The sequence below is a fragment of the Gossypium hirsutum genome, chromosome D02, assembly GCF_007990345.1.
Source record: "Gossypium hirsutum isolate 1008001.06 chromosome D02, Gossypium_hirsutum_v2.1, whole genome shotgun sequence".
Taxonomy (NCBI): domain Eukaryota; kingdom Viridiplantae; phylum Streptophyta; class Magnoliopsida; order Malvales; family Malvaceae; genus Gossypium; species Gossypium hirsutum.
The window spans coordinates 70,370,693-70,386,134 of record NC_053438.1 but is presented as its reverse complement, the minus strand read 5'-3'; the positions used below and the strand labels follow the sequence as shown (position 1 = coordinate 70,386,134).

The window sequence follows — 15,442 nt, the reverse complement described above, 5'->3', positions numbered from 1 at the left end:
ATTGTGAAAAGAATATTTAGTCATTGGAAAGGAGAATAATCTTCCTTAATTTTAATAATTCCTTGTTTTTTACACACAAGTTGTCACAAACTGACAATTAAGCAAAAAGACTACAAGACTTTAAAAGAAAACTTCATTATATGAAAATGATAAGAAATAACTCATAATTCATGTCTACACCCCGGATCCTAATATTTATAAAATTGATTGATAATCGGTAACCAGATTACCAAACGTTTTATTAGGAACAGGAAAAAAAAGTGCACCTCAAAATTCATGATTAATAATAAAATAAAAAATGAAGCAAAGTTTTGATCCACTACACTTGAATCCCGACAAAAATAAATGTAAAAAGAAAAAATCATTCCTATGAGCCTGACTGATACACGGCATTATTGGCAGCATTAACACAGACCATTTAAATGTAAACGAAAATCCCGGAATAAGTTTGCATGCAATTCTCTCTACACAATTATTCGCCTTTGGAACTCGTATAAAACCACCCCCAAAAAATAGCTTAGAGGCCAGATTAGAGCCCCCAAAAAATGAAAAACTAACCGCTAGCTACGATCTCATGAATGGCGTCACTAACAGTTTCATCCTCGGATCTAACAGCAAGTTTCATGGCGACATCCTTCGGACCGTCAAGTCCGAATTGCAACCGCACAAGCACTTTCACATTGCCTATGTATACCCCAGATAGAAGGCAAGTGTGTGACCTTGAATTTGGAGGGACAACCTCTGTGCCCTGCATCGCAAGGCATGTATAATAATATTATATCAATAGCAACAGTATAGAGCAAAACAAATGAAAAACTAAAACAGGTACGAACCTCGCAGGGTTGCATGCCGAGAAGATTAATGACAGCATTTACAGCTTCAGCTAGGCTATCCCTTGGGCCAAGGCCATATTCATCTACGTGTTCAAAGTCCACACCCATGCTTTCCCATGCATTCCTGAAATTAGAGACACCCACCTTCAACATGTAATCGGCTGCAACAAGTTCAAGGTCCTCCAGTTGGTACTCGTCCTCAACTCCATCGTCCTCAGCCTCGCCAGTACTTGGATCAACCTAGCAGAAACATTGCAAACATGAGATAGGAAAAACACCTAAAATGTCTCCAGTTCATGCCAAAACATGTTATCATTCAGAATCAATTTAAACACGATGTCCGGTCTTTGCAAAATTTGTTACCATCGAGAACCAAGTTATCATTCAAATAGTTCAGCAATGTAAAAAAACCACACATTCTTTGGAGCAAAAAAGAGAAGAAAGCGTACCTCTTTTACGATGAACCTCAGCATATTTGAAAACTTTCCAACAGCTGAGACCCCCTCTGGCTTTTCAAATGCCACAAAGGTCTGTCCGGGTGAATCATATGGAAGTTGTCTTAAAGGCTTTGAATCTACTTCAGCAAATTCCTCAGCCTCTGAAGCATCCACAATAACAGTGACCTAGTAACAGGCAGATAAAGTTATCAAAATAGTCTACCAGATTTTTTTAAGTATTTATTGATGGCTTCATGTAATTTGATCATTACGTTCTCCAATAATTGCTCTGGAATGGTATTACTGCAGTTGTACTGAAACACAACATGACCGTCAAAAATATGTTTGACAACATTAACTGCATATTCCGTTTCTGCTTCTGTCAACTCCACAGGTGCAGAGGACTGGCCAATCGAAAAACAAGGAAAGGTCACACGAGGCGAAATTGGAATACCGTCTAAATTATTATATGCAATTATATGAAAGGGACATGCAAGGCAAAGTCAATGGAAGTACCTTGAAGAGCTTGCCAAAGCTTGCGAACTCGGGAATTGATGAAAGCAGCTTCTCGTAAGCATCAACAGTTGATGGAGGGCCAGGGGGAGGAGCACCAAGACCGGTTGGTTTTTTACTTGTAGCTTTCTTCTCAGCAAGTGGCTGAGTCTTGACATCCTTTGGCACGGAATTAATGTCAAATGCCTTCTCTGACGGATCCTGCACCCAAATTAAACACATCAGATTATGACCTGAAAAGCAGAAAAGTTAAAAGAGAAATTTAGAAACTTACATAATTTTTCAAACTGTTCTCCAAGTTCACCAGAGGGACATCTAGTGAACCAAAGAGAAACTCCTTTACACCTTCATCAGTTTCAACAACTGCACCATCACCACCAAGTGTATTAAGATAGAGTGTAGCCCTGTCACGAACCTACAACGCAACAGATTTAGAAAACCTATTTACGAGTAAAAAGAAAAGCACATTTGACTTGCTAGAAAATCCGATTAACAATGCAACTAACATAAATAACAAAATGATGGGACAATAATGCATGCATCAGCAAGTAATACAACTGTGCACATAAAAAGAAAAGTATGCAAACCAGCAAAAATGACATTATTTATGATAAACTGACCTCATCATCATTGTCAAAAAGACAGCGCCTTAAGAGAACAAATATGCGGGGCTGCAAAAGAGAGTGCAAAATTTTCAAGCTTAAGTAGGTGAGAAATGAGTTGAATGTTTTGGTTACTTCAGAAAAACGAAAGAGAATCATTAACATTTCATACCTTCAATCCATCAACCATAGCGCCAAATTTTGCTAGGGTGCTCACTGCACCAGCCCGGACAGTGGCATTCTCAAGATGCACACGGTTGTAAATGTAGCGTATATATTTGCTTGGATCAGATGTTTTTGGGCCTTCAATCCCCAAGAAATGGAGTATCTATAATACAATTCAGATAAACTTAACCGTACTCAAAGATGGGAGAAAAATGGAAAATAAATAAATAACATGACAGAGTTGATGCAAGATAACAAATGAAAATACTACCTGTGTGGAAAGATATGTGAATTCACAATCTTCAATGAACTCACACAAATGAAGCAATCCACTCTCCTTTGCTTCAGGGATATCTCTGATTAGAATCACAATTGAATCTACAATGGCCTTTTTGTACTCAAATCCACCTTCCTCCCTTAAAATATTGCTTAAGAAATTCATCCTGAAGATAACAATGGATAAAAAACACTTTAATGGAAGCATTTACCATAGCCTACTGACCAATAATACAAAGCAAAGTATCCCTTACAAAGATCTGTGCTTCAATGGAAACTTTAAGCATAATGATCTTATGGCGTCCACCACAACAATTTTAAATTCATCAGCAATATCAGACATAAAATTAGTTATCTGCTTCATCAGGCGATCCACACTTGACTCATTTCCAGTCTTGAGAAGGGTAGTGATTGCAAGTGTGGCAATACTTCTATTTTGGTCAGAAATTAAACTCTCCATGTCAATATTGCAGTTAGTAACAGCCGTTGGATGAGACATTGCAACCTAAAGAGAAATTATGTCACACAGTCAAAAAGTCAGGATACACAAAAAACTGAATGTCTGAATCATAAAGAAACAACAATCACTTATCATTAATTAAATGTTTTCCCTAACAATATAGTAACAGACCTTTCAACACACCCCATAAGCATGTTTTAACTTCTGCAATTTGCAGAAGAAACTACTCTAGCCCTTCCCACTAAAGTGCATGGCTATCATTTTTCTGAGCCAGTAATAGATCTAATAATAGCATGAAATATTAATTAGCAAAGGAAAATAAATCAACCTTGTTCAGCGTACGAACTGCAGCAAACCTCAGCACTGGCTTAGAAGAGCTTAAGAAAAGCTGAAGAACAGTGATTGCCGGTGTCAATTCTCGGCTTGTCACACCATTGAGCTCTGTGATTGCTCTAGCAGCCTCAAAAATCACCATCTCAGCCTTGTGGCGCAGGCAGCCCTCAAGAAAATCATAAAAAGGGCGATCCCCTGTTTGAGTGTCATTGGTTGACTCCTGAATGACCTGCAGACTCAACAATTACTTAATGTTTATGAACAAAAAAGGTTGGCAGAAGTGAGAAGATATTTTGGAGATGAAGTACCTGACTAGTATAGCGTATCAACAGGCATTGGGCTAAAGGTGAACGGACACTTCCCCTTGTCAAACTACTGACCAGCTTATTAACAGCTAGTCGATCATTTTGCCGTATCTGCAAGTATGAAATCACATACATCCATCAATAATGTGAATCATAACAAACATTGCCCCAAACCCAACCATGCAAAAATACCATGGATTTATACTGCGTGAAGTCACTATACTTTCCTTTGTTACATGCATTTTAGTTTCAACTTGTTGCAGAACTTTTCTAACTAGGATGATGAGCATGCTGTGTGTTAAAATCCAGTAACCAGAAATTGATAAGATGCTAGAATTAATCTGAAGAAACAAAAAATCTTTGAGAAGCTATATGACACAACCTATCTTAAGAAAAAACTTGTCTTCAATTACCAAATAAAACCCCAAAACTTTCCAAACAAGGAATGTAAATACCTGGTGGAGCAATGCTAGGGCATGAAACTGCACAAGGGCTGCTCTTGATTGAACAGCTTCTTGGACCTCATTACTCCATCTTTTAACAATCTCACGGTTTGTCTGCCCAAATATTTATGACAAGTTAATAAATCATCAGAATTTTGATAATTAATTTAAAATTTATATATAAAAAAAGAAACCTTAAGACAAAACTGTTACCTGCAGCAAGTGAATACCACTGACTAGGGCTGCACTTGCAACAACTGGATTTTTGTCAACAATTGCTTGTTTCAAGTATCTCTCAATCTGGGTAAGAAGAGTTCCATCTGTTATCCGGCAAAGTACACGAATAGCATTCGCTCGATACATATCAGTCTTGCTAGTCATGTCCTTCATGAGAGAGCTTGTAACAATAATAACCTATTACCAACAAGAGTAAGTATTAATTAGTATCTAAATATGAAGACATGCATACACACACGTGAAAGGTTATTCAACAAGCATGGAAAATTCAATACATATAACCTCATCTGCTGATGGAGATAGTTCCTTTATTATCACATAGACCATTCTCCTCAAACCCATATCCCTTGATTGGAAGAGCTTCGTCACAGCAAAGAAAACTTCTGTGGCTTCAACCTATACATATAACACGAGAAAATCATCATTCATCAAGGTCAATTTTCATCAGAATAGAGCACACTTCCTTCATTATACATGCTTAACTAAAGTAGAAATCTAAACATTATTGGTCAATTGTAATTCAGCGCAGAAGAAAAATGGATTTAGTCCTTTCCTGTACAATTAGAAAGAAAGATCGACCTTAGTGAACGTTTCTCCTTGGTTCAGTAGATAAAGAAGCTTTGTTATAACCTGCATTAAAAAAATTTATAAACAAACATTCCTCTACAAATTGAAATAGCAAACACAGAAAATAGAGAATCAAGATAGCCTAAAAGAAGAAACCTGAGAGCATCTTCGTGGATCAAGCTGAGGGTCATTAAAGACCCTCGCTTCTTGAAGAACGGCACCCTTCTCAATCCCCAAAAAGGGAGAGTAATCCACTGTTTAACGACAAAATTGCAAAATAAACAATTAAAAAAGACCTTCACTTAACACCTGAAAAGCTAGAAGAACTCAACAACACTATAAATAGAACTCGAACAAAACAGATACATAAAGCCTCGAGATCCACATCAAAATCAACTAAAATCACAGGCATCCATCGAACCAAACAAGCTACATTGCTCCTTCAGAAACAGAAAAATATAGTAGAGCAATAATTTAGATAAGATCAACTAGAACAAAACAATATTTCACTAAAACTAAACCGTAATCCTCAAAATAAGATCTATAAATTACGCAGTGCATCTCTAAATCAATCGAAATGAATCAAAACCGCGCAGATCTAGAAGCTAACGGCTTATCTAACAACTCGCGAACATAATAAGATTTACAATAAAAAATTAAACGGTTCCGAATAAGAAAAAAAGATACATAAAAAAGGGTGACAAAAAGTGTAGTGAAGATGAATCGAAGGAAAATGAGAATTGAACTTACCTTCATCGTCACGATCATCGTCTTTCTTCACCAAAGGCTGTGCCATCGCTAATTAAGAATTTGAATATTCGAGATCTAATAATAGTTATATGAAGATCCTTATTTTATATTTACAGGCGAGTCAATTTTTCCCCTCTTTATTTTTCTTTCTCTTTCTCGCTCGCTTTTCTCTCTTTCTCGCTCGCGGGGGTATAAATAACAAAAAGGTTGAATTTCATTTCGATCCATCTAACATACTTAAATTTTAGATTTAACTTTTTTATATTTTAATTTATATAATTTGGTCCCTCTATTTTACATCATAAGATAATTCAAAATCCATACCATTCCTCCTCACACAACAACATAAAAAAGAGAAAATAATGCAAAATAAAAATAAATTAATGTAAAAAAAATTATACAATTAGATAATTCAAAATTCATATCATCCCTCTTCAGTCCCTCTCATACAACACCATAAACAAAAAGAAAATAAAAAAAATGGACCTATTTTTATGAAGATATATGTATTCTTTACATCCTCAATCAAGACAATTTTGACAGCAAAACAATCACTTTATTTAAAATAATATATGGCCACAATATTGTAAGGAAATTTTCATACAACCAATTCATAATTAACTCTAGCATTCAAATAGGTGAAAAAGAAAAATTCTTAACAGCTAATTCATAATCAACTTTAGCCTTCAAATGGGCGGGTGAACAAAAAATTACTATACCAACAAATAGTATAACGCATCCACGATATGAAATTTTCAACAGCTAATTCATAATGGGTAAAAGAAATTAGTTATCTAATGATTAGGGTCCATTAAAACCTTGTTTATTATTTTGAGAAGGTCGTGGAGGGATAGCTGGTCATCATGGCTAATTGGATATAAGCTTCCACCTAATCTCTCTTCCTTCTTCAAGTAAATAAGGTACTATATGTTAGTTCTTGTGTCACGTGTCGGGACTTTAGCTTTGGTCACATGCGACCTTGGACTTGGATTTCTTGCCCACAAATCTAGTTAATCTTCAATCCTCGCTTGTGAGAGGCTTGGCACACTTAGCCTAAGCAAGTAAATAAGGAAAGGAAAACTTAAAACACAGAGAAAGAGAGATAATGAGAGACTATGGAAGTGTTTCTATTACTCAAAGTGTGATAGCCCGAAATAGGGCCTAATCGGAATAGTGGTTTCGTAACCACAAATCCGAAGTGAAATAGTTTAATTTTATAAATTTTTATTAGTTACTGATTGATTGAAATATTGTGTGAAAATATGGATAGGAAATTTTAATGCTTTAGTGCTTAATTGAATTTTAGGACTAAATTGAGAAAATGCAAAGTGTATCTAATTAGTGATTAAATGACTTAATTGAATTATTGCATGAAATTGGAAGTGTTTTGTGGCAATTAGACCATAAATTAGTGTTATGGACACAAAAGGGTATTTCTAGAAAAATATCTAAGTAATGGGTCAAGGGCATTTTTGTCCAAATTGAATAAAGGACAAAATAAAGATGAAAACAAGTGTTCATCTTCTTAAAATCAGACGTTTGCTGCCAAAAAAATTCATGTCACCATAGCTAGGGTTCTTGAACTTCCTAAGCTCAATTGTAAGTGATTTCTTGCCCCGTTTTTAATTATTTTCGTATTTTTATGTTTATTGAAGCTTGAATTTCATGTTTCTACCATTTAATTTAAATGAAATTAAAGTTTAAAAAATTGACCCATTCATGATATAATTGTAAATTGATTAGTGATGTTAGATAATGAATGTTTGAAGTGTTAATTACAAGTTTTACTAGATGAATTTCAATGAAAATGTTGAAAAAGGGCTAAATTGTGAAAGATGGTAAAGTGTGCATAAAGTTGTGATTTTGTGAAATTGAGGGCTGTTATGAGCATGAAATATGATTTAGTGAAGTTTGAAATTTAAGAAATTTAGTGAATTTGATTTTTACGAGCTTAGGGACAAAAGTGGAATTTTTGAAAAGTTATGGGGAAAAATGTAAATGTGTCAAAATGTTGTGTATGAATTGTATTTGAATGGAATATTGATAAAATGTATTAAATTGTGTTAATATAGATCAAGAAAGAAGAAATAGTGCAAGTGATCGGGGAAAAGAGAAAGTTATCGACTAAATTACAAAAATAGTCGTTTTGCATCCGAGGTAAGTTATATGTAAATAATAGTTATATTTGTATAAATTGTGAATTATATTTGATATGTGAATTAATATTGAATGTGGAAGGAAAATTGTTCATGAATTATTCAAGTGATAAAGTGTTGAAAATAAAGTGTTAAGTGTAAATTCCCAGTTGAACTTAGGAATAGAATTGGATACAAGTGACATGTCACTAGAGACCAGTGTTACAGTGTTATAGTGTTACAGTGAGTCCCGGGTGCTGGGTGATCTAGCATGTGTTGCAGACACCTGACAGCTTGTGTGAGCAGGCCCGTGGACATTTCCAGTGTTATTGATCAGTGGTAGCTTCGGCTACATTTCAGTGGTAGCTATGGCTACATATCAGTGGTAGCTTCGGCTACATATCAATGTGGCACTTATGTGCTAAATCTCTACGTATCCGTGTATATTCCAAGTATTCAGCGGGATTAATAATGAATTAAAGTGAATATGAAATGTTAAGTGTGAAAATGTATATGCAAGTGAATTGGTAAGATTGTGCATGTGTAAGTGATTGAAATTGCTAAGAAATGTTTTGATTAGTTATATGTTAAAAGTGTTAATTATTAAATGAGTAATTATTGTTTACATGTAACTTACTAAGCTATTTATAGCTTACACATCTCTTTCTTTCCTTTGTTTTATAGTGATTTGAACTTGATCGAATAGTGGACCGTCGGAGCTCGTATCACACTATCATAGCCATCTCGGAAATGTGCTTTTCAAAATGTTTAAACTATGACATGTATAGAGTCTTAATCATTTTGAGCATGTTCAAATGATATGGCTAATGTTAGCTATTGAAGTAGTTATTAAAGAATATGTTTTGGTGTTATGTATGTTTAAATGGTAACTAATTCAAAGAAGCAGTTTCTTTGACAGCAGCAGTGACGTGAATGTGAAAAATCACCATAAATAGTAGAAATGGAATTAGAGGGTGAATGATATATAGAATTAAAGCTTATCAAGTCTATTTTTACATGAAAGAAACGGTGTAGGCAAAGGAATTTTATATTTTGAGATATTTGAATTTTAGTGAGACAGGGTCAGAATGATTTTTGAAGTCCCCTGTTCTGACTTTAGAAAATCATTATAAATTGTACAGAAAGAATTATAGGTCATAATTTATATGTGTAGATTCCTTAGTGAGTCTATTTTCAAAAGAAATAGACTATAACCTTATATGAATTCTGTACAATGAGATAATTGATTTTTAGTGGCAAGAGGTCAGATCTGTCGAGCTGTGAAACAGGGGATAATTTAATGAATAAACTGTATTAATTTGCTAAGTCAAAAATTCTGAAAATTATATGGTAAGTGGGAATATGAGTCTAGTTTCAGGGAAAATTTACGGATTTAAATTTCTAGTTCTGGAACTCGAGCTATAATTAAATTAGTGACAGTCACGCAGGTGGACAGTTTTGTTGTGAATAGTGAATTTAATTTTAAAAGCAAATTTTTATGCTCCGAATTGGTAAGTTAAATTGGATGACATCTCGTACTCGATTCCGGCGACGGCCTCGGGTAAGGGGTGTTACACAAAGCTAGCTTGGATACAAATGAAGGAGGGAAGCCTCCCATTTTATAGGCAAGCCCTATTCAATCTAATGGTTACAGTTAATCTCAATGGACAATTAATATCTAATTCTAGAACTTTCCCATCTAACTCAATATTGAAGCATTCTAAAATTTTTAGAACATTCTACACGGGTTTGGTCCTAGAGTTTTCCGGGACACTTTGAGAAATTTGTGGCTCGATACTCTCGTGTTTGCTCGATTTCGGGCTTGATGAGTTTTTGCTCACTTATGAGGCATGACATTCATCCTCACTCAATCCAACAATGCCCTTGTTGCTAAGGGAGCATTGCTCTCGATTCTTTGGTCGTTGCCTTCTTCGTGAGTGACTCCTTTGGAGCCTTTGCATCAAGTCTTCTACCTTCGGCTTTGCTTGAGCATCGCTACTCTTGGAACCATCGTTCTAGGTTCCTTTACTTCCACATTGTCAGTGTTATCACCACTCTTTTCGTTGCACTCTCAAATGAGAGGGGTTGGACTTTTTCTCACTTGGTTTCACATTCTCCTTCGGTGCTTGATTGGACTTTGCCTTGAAACACCTTTGGATAACACCCAACCTTCACACTTTTAATATTTAAACTTCAATTATTTGATTATAATTAATAAAAATAATAATTCAAATATGGAGAAAACGCATTCAATTGTTAATGTGATTCATTTCTTTTATCTTTGTCATTTTCATTCATTTTTGTTTATTTGGTTTTATGTGCAATTCGTCTATGGTTTCAATAAGCTAGCGGAGGGACCGATTGAATATATTTAATTAGGGTTCAAATAATTTATAATTAAGTTTTAACTTTTTGCCTATTAATTATAAACATATTTAGTCACGAAGTGATTTCACTATAGAATCATAACTGAACTCTCTCTAATTATATATCATTATGAAAGCTACCTAATCAATGCTCATCCAATGACTTTGTCATAAGTGTATTACCCTCATAAGATATTATTAATCTCTTTGGAATAAATCTACTCCCCCAATATAATCTTATTTTATCTTATAGCAACAATTATATCTTCCTTAATGAAAAGTCAATTACTATTGGATAGTAATAAAGTCATTTGTCACAAAGACAAACGACCCATGACCACATTTACTTTTTATCTATCATGTAATGTCGATGAGAGAATATCATTTACCCATTAGTTAGGTTATGAATTTCACTTTTGTAACTGATGCTACATACTACAGAAGTCGTATACCCAACACACTAGTTTTCAGTTCATTATCTATTTGAACTCAATTTTTTACTTACATTAAAGTATGAGTCATGCGTATTTAGTCCATCTTCCATTCAGGATTAAGGTATATCACACTATAAACATTACAGATGAATAAATCCATAAATGTTATGAATCTAAAACTTTTTTCAAGAATATTCAATATATCCTTTTTACAAATATATGTTTATTTTTTGTACTGATGAAATTATTGTGGTGACCACCTTTTACTTAGTTTCGCTGATGAAATTTTTGTAGGTTATAATCAGTTAAATTAGTTTCATCAAAAAAATTCGACCGAGAAAACCTAATAATCTTCCCCGCAAGTCATACAATGTAGAAATCGGATCGGATCAACATAAATTTTCAATCGGGTCGGTTAGAAAAACCCAGCCCCACCCTGGCCCGCCCAGCTCTATTGATAAATTTGGTCTAACAGGAGCAACAAGGGAAGATAACGTTACCTTTAAATCTTTTTCCATAAATAACAGACCAATCAACAAGCTACCACCAAATCAGTTACTCATAGGTTCACTCATGTTGAACGAAACAAACAATCAAACAAAGCTGTCACCCAAACTTTCCCTCAATTCCTTCACAAATTACAGGTCATTCCAGCTTTTGCATAAGAGAGAGAGAGAGAAAAAAAAAGCTAGAAAATACTTTGAAAAACACGCTAGAAAGTTTCAGCCAGTTTTCCTGCCAGACAAACAAGTCCACCAGTCCTCTCACTAGGTTTCAATATAGAAAATTTTTTCTCCTTTTTCTATCGATCTGTACATCCGCTGATTCCTTAGTGCTCTTTACGATGCCTTCTCGCCGTAGAACCCTCTTGAAGGTCATCATCCTCGGCGACAGCGGGTTAGTGTTTTCTTTTTTCTTGTTGCTATTATTATAAGCCTGTCCGTTCAATTTTATGCGTATATATTCGCATGTATTTTGAAAGAATTCGTTTCTAGGTTTTCCGTACGGATCTTTCTATTCGAATTACTGCTCTCGTTTGTTGTCGAATGATTATGATTTGATTGTGATTTGTGATCTTTAATTTGCAGGGTAGGGAAGACGTCTTTGATGAATCAGTATCCTGCAGCAGTCGTTTTTTACTAATTATTGAGAAAAGCAGAGAAATGAAGTGTTTTTTTTATATGTAAATAAGAAATTTACTTTTTACTTTTAGATATGGTTTTGTTTTTTACTATTAGTTACGGTTTTGTTTGCCTTTACATTTTACTTTTAGATATGTAAATAAGAAATTTAGCAATCAGTATAAGGCGACGATTGGAGCTGATTTTTTGACAAAGGAAGTGCAGTTTGAGGATAGGCTTTTTACCTTACAGGTTAGATTTCACACTGATCTCTACTTTTTAACATCTCGATGAGATTGTTTTAGTTGCTGTATTTGTTTATTTTTTTGAGATCTTAATCTACAATGAACGACTATGGTGTGTTATTGACTAGTGCTTGGTTTTTTATACCTACTCCTTTGTTCTTGAACCAAGTTCTAGCTTTGCATCCAAGATCTGTGACAAATGCATCTTTTCTCTATGATATTTAACTCATAACTGCCAATGCTAACTTTTTTCTTTTTATTCATTGAAAAACTCCATGGCTGCTTTTTTCTTTAGTTATATCATTGATCAATTGACGAGGAGCGGATTTGTGGTTATTGACTAGGGAATTATGTTGCTCCACTTGTTGACTAGACTTCTGTGATTTAGCATTAGACAACCTCATGGATCACTATTGAGTATTTTCTAGCAGATTGTAGCATTGCATTCTAAAATTATCTAACTTTTCTTTTAGCCTTTTTGTGTTATTTGAGTGACCACTTAGCTCAAAATTCATCGATTTTCCCCCTCAGATCTGGGACACAGCTGGCCAGGAAAGATTCCAGAGCCTAGGTGTTGCTTTCTATCGCGGTGCTGATTGTTGTGTTCTTGTATATGATGTCAACTCAATGAAATCGTTTGACAACCTTAACAACTGGAGAGAAGAATTCCTTATTCAGGTATATATTCTGAACTTCTGAATACAGATGAAAACCATCTATCAACTCTCTGGGATTTATTCAGTAGAGAAATGACAATTTGAGAAACCTTGCAGGCAAGCCCTTCGGATCCTGAGAATTTCCCGTTTGTTGTTTTGGGGAACAAAATCGATGTTGATGGTGGAAACAGTAGAGTGGTATGTATTTTTCAATTCTTCCTTTACAGTGTCACTTGATATTCTCTTTCTTCCTAAAAGATACAATTATCCACATTGTTTTGACTCTCTAGGTGTCTTTGAAAAAGGCCCGAGCATGGTGTGCCTCGAAAGGAAATATCCCCTATTTCGAGACATCTGCCAAGGAAGGAGTTAACGTGGAAGAAGCTTTCCAATGCATAGCAAAGGATGCTCTAAAGAGTGGGGAAGAGGAAGACATGTAAGTTAAAAACCATAAAGTAGTTCTACTCCTGCAAACATAACATTCAGCACTTTCGAATTATGAAAAAAAAGCCCTCGGTAACACCAATCAATTGCTACACATAGATATGCAATACAATGGTTTAGCTTGTACATTCTCAAACCGGGAAGTAGCAATATTTGCATGGCAATATTTAATATTGAGGACACATAGTTGCAGACTGTTTAGTTTGTGAATTTATTTTTAGCATGATGACTTATTTGGCCCTCAAACTTTACAAAAAAATGTCATTTTAGCTCTCCATTTAATTTTTTGTTTTTTTAACTCTTAAACTTGCATTAATTAATTTTTGAACATTTTCAGTCATGTTAATACTTTCTTATTTTTTCATGTTTTTGTTTTCGTTCATGAAGATACTTGCCCGACACCATAGATGTTGGGAGCAGCAGCAGCCAACCAAGGTCAAGCGGATGCGAATGTTGAAAGATATCATGCATGTTCATTATTTTTTCCTGTTCCGCCAATAAGTACGGTTAAAATGTTTCGAATGATTTGGTGTTTCCCAACCATTTTATGGGATTCATGGTGTTGGTGTGAGAGAAAAAAAAGGTCTGTTAATGCTTTTGGTTTGGCTGGATTTAGTTCTGTAATGTTCTCATTTGTCAACATTGTTTTTTGTTCTGCACTGCCTACGCATTGTTTTTAAAGTACATTTTATGGTATATTTCATAATTTCAAACTAAGATTATCTTGTGGAAGAATTAATTTTCATTGTCCGTAAAATGAACATTATTTATAAAAGAAAACCCAATCTCAGCTTAGCAGCTTGTGAAAACTATTCTAAAATCATCGAATATTTGTGAAATCAATCCAATCGGCTACTAAAATTTGGTCCATTTTTTCCATGATTTATCCATTTACTTAGGCGTTGATGCAATGATATAATAAGGAAAGAGTACTGAGGAAGATGTGGTGGTATCAATCAAGTGTTGTGAGGAAGATGTGGTGGTATCAATCAGGGTGAAGTGTTGTGAGGAAGATGTGGTGGTATCAATCAGGGTGAAGTGTTGTGAAGAGTCGGAAATTATAAAGGGTAGACGTGGAGAGAGTTTGAATGTTAAGTGTCGAGGGTAAGTTGACAGCTTAGGGGTCAGGGTTTTTCTTTCTGCTCTGTACATTGTATCAGAATGAATGATAGGATATATCCCATAATAGACGTCATTGTCTCATCAAAGACATCTACCCTATACATTCCGCAATGATAACTTAATTACAAATTCAACAGGTTAACGTTATTGTTTTGGGGGTGTTTTATCGACTAAATAATATACCGTCTCAAACCTTTCTAGTATAAAACATTTTAAAATTGTCTTGCTCTCTTTTTTAAATTTCTTCCAATTTAACTTATCATTATAATATTTTAACCTCCTAACTTTTTGGGAGCTTAATATTAGACCTATTCATGAGTTGGGTATTTTATTTGATTCAATTGATTTGGGTTGAGCTTAAACAATGAATTTTTGTCTTCGGGTCTAGCTGGATTAACTCAAGTTTAAATTAAATGATTTTTAAAAATATTTTAACGAAAATTTAATTATTAAAATATATAAATATTAATATAAAAGATATTCTTTTGTTATTTTATTAGTTTTAGAAGAAGTGTATGCTTTTTGGACAAGTTGGGTTAAGCTAGGCAAATTTTTTTGATATCGAACTTTGGCATAGCCCACGAACACTTCTAATTAAGATCCTTCAATGCATAATGAAGTTAAAAAAATCATAATTAGTTTTACTATCGCAAACATATATATTTAGTACTTTTGAATTTAATTAAATTTTATTATTAAGTTGTGGATTTAGTTCTTGTGCTTTAATTCAACCAATTTTAAGTCTTATAGTTTTCGAGTTTTTAAACTTCAATCTTCCCAAAAATCTGATTTGACAGATATTATCACATATGTGAAACCATGTTAGTTTCTATTTCTGCATACTAAAAAAAAAGTTAGATAATGAATTTAACGATTGTCGTTATTGAAATTTTCAAATTCGAAAATGATAGGGAATAAGATTGACCCGATTATGCTTAATACATGACTAATGCCGGAATTTAACCAAATGGATTCAATTGTTATCTTTGGATAATGGT

General features: G+C 34.3%; 2 protein-coding genes across 4 annotated transcripts; one reads left to right on the top strand and one right to left on the bottom strand.

Moving 5' to 3' along the window:
• Window positions 1-261: 261 nt before the first annotated feature.
• On the bottom strand, window positions 262-6,106 carry LOC107908774 (coatomer subunit gamma). Of its 2 annotated transcripts, XM_016836039.2 has the most exons (18): window positions 5,922-6,106; window positions 5,328-5,425; window positions 5,184-5,234; window positions 4,887-5,000; window positions 4,581-4,781; window positions 4,380-4,481; window positions 3,928-4,035; window positions 3,615-3,848; window positions 3,081-3,331; window positions 2,822-2,993; window positions 2,558-2,713; window positions 2,404-2,454; window positions 2,058-2,198; window positions 1,787-1,984; window positions 1,543-1,674; window positions 1,283-1,456; window positions 834-1,073; window positions 262-748 (listed from the first exon to the last, which is right to left on the bottom strand). In XM_016836039.2, the coding sequence occupies exons 1-18, from the start codon at window positions 5,965-5,967 to the stop codon at window positions 554-556; spliced, it is 2,664 nt and encodes an 887-aa protein (XP_016691528.1). In that variant the 5' UTR covers window positions 5,968-6,106; the 3' UTR covers window positions 262-553. The 2 variants fall into 2 exon arrangements, with proteins under 2 accessions (XP_016691528.1, XP_040945172.1); XM_041089238.1 differs by lacking the exons at window positions 5,184-5,234; window positions 5,328-5,425; window positions 5,922-6,106 and adding an exon at window positions 5,158-5,176.
• Window positions 6,107-11,406: 5,300 nt separating this feature from the next.
• LOC107908772 (ras-related protein Rab7) lies at window positions 11,407-14,039 on the top strand. 2 transcript variants are annotated; one of them, XM_016836037.2, is made up of 7 exons: window positions 11,407-11,753; window positions 11,945-11,971; window positions 12,130-12,229; window positions 12,754-12,900; window positions 12,996-13,076; window positions 13,169-13,314; window positions 13,710-14,039. In XM_016836037.2, exons 1-7 carry the CDS (start codon window positions 11,701-11,703, stop codon window positions 13,777-13,779), a joined length of 624 nt encoding a protein of 207 aa, XP_016691526.2. In that variant the 5' UTR covers window positions 11,407-11,700; the 3' UTR covers window positions 13,780-14,039. The 2 variants fall into 2 exon arrangements, with proteins under 2 accessions (XP_016691526.2, XP_040945171.1); XM_041089237.1 differs by having other exon boundaries at window positions 11,410-11,753; window positions 13,184-13,314.
• The last annotated feature ends 1,403 nt before the right edge of the window (window positions 14,040-15,442 follow it).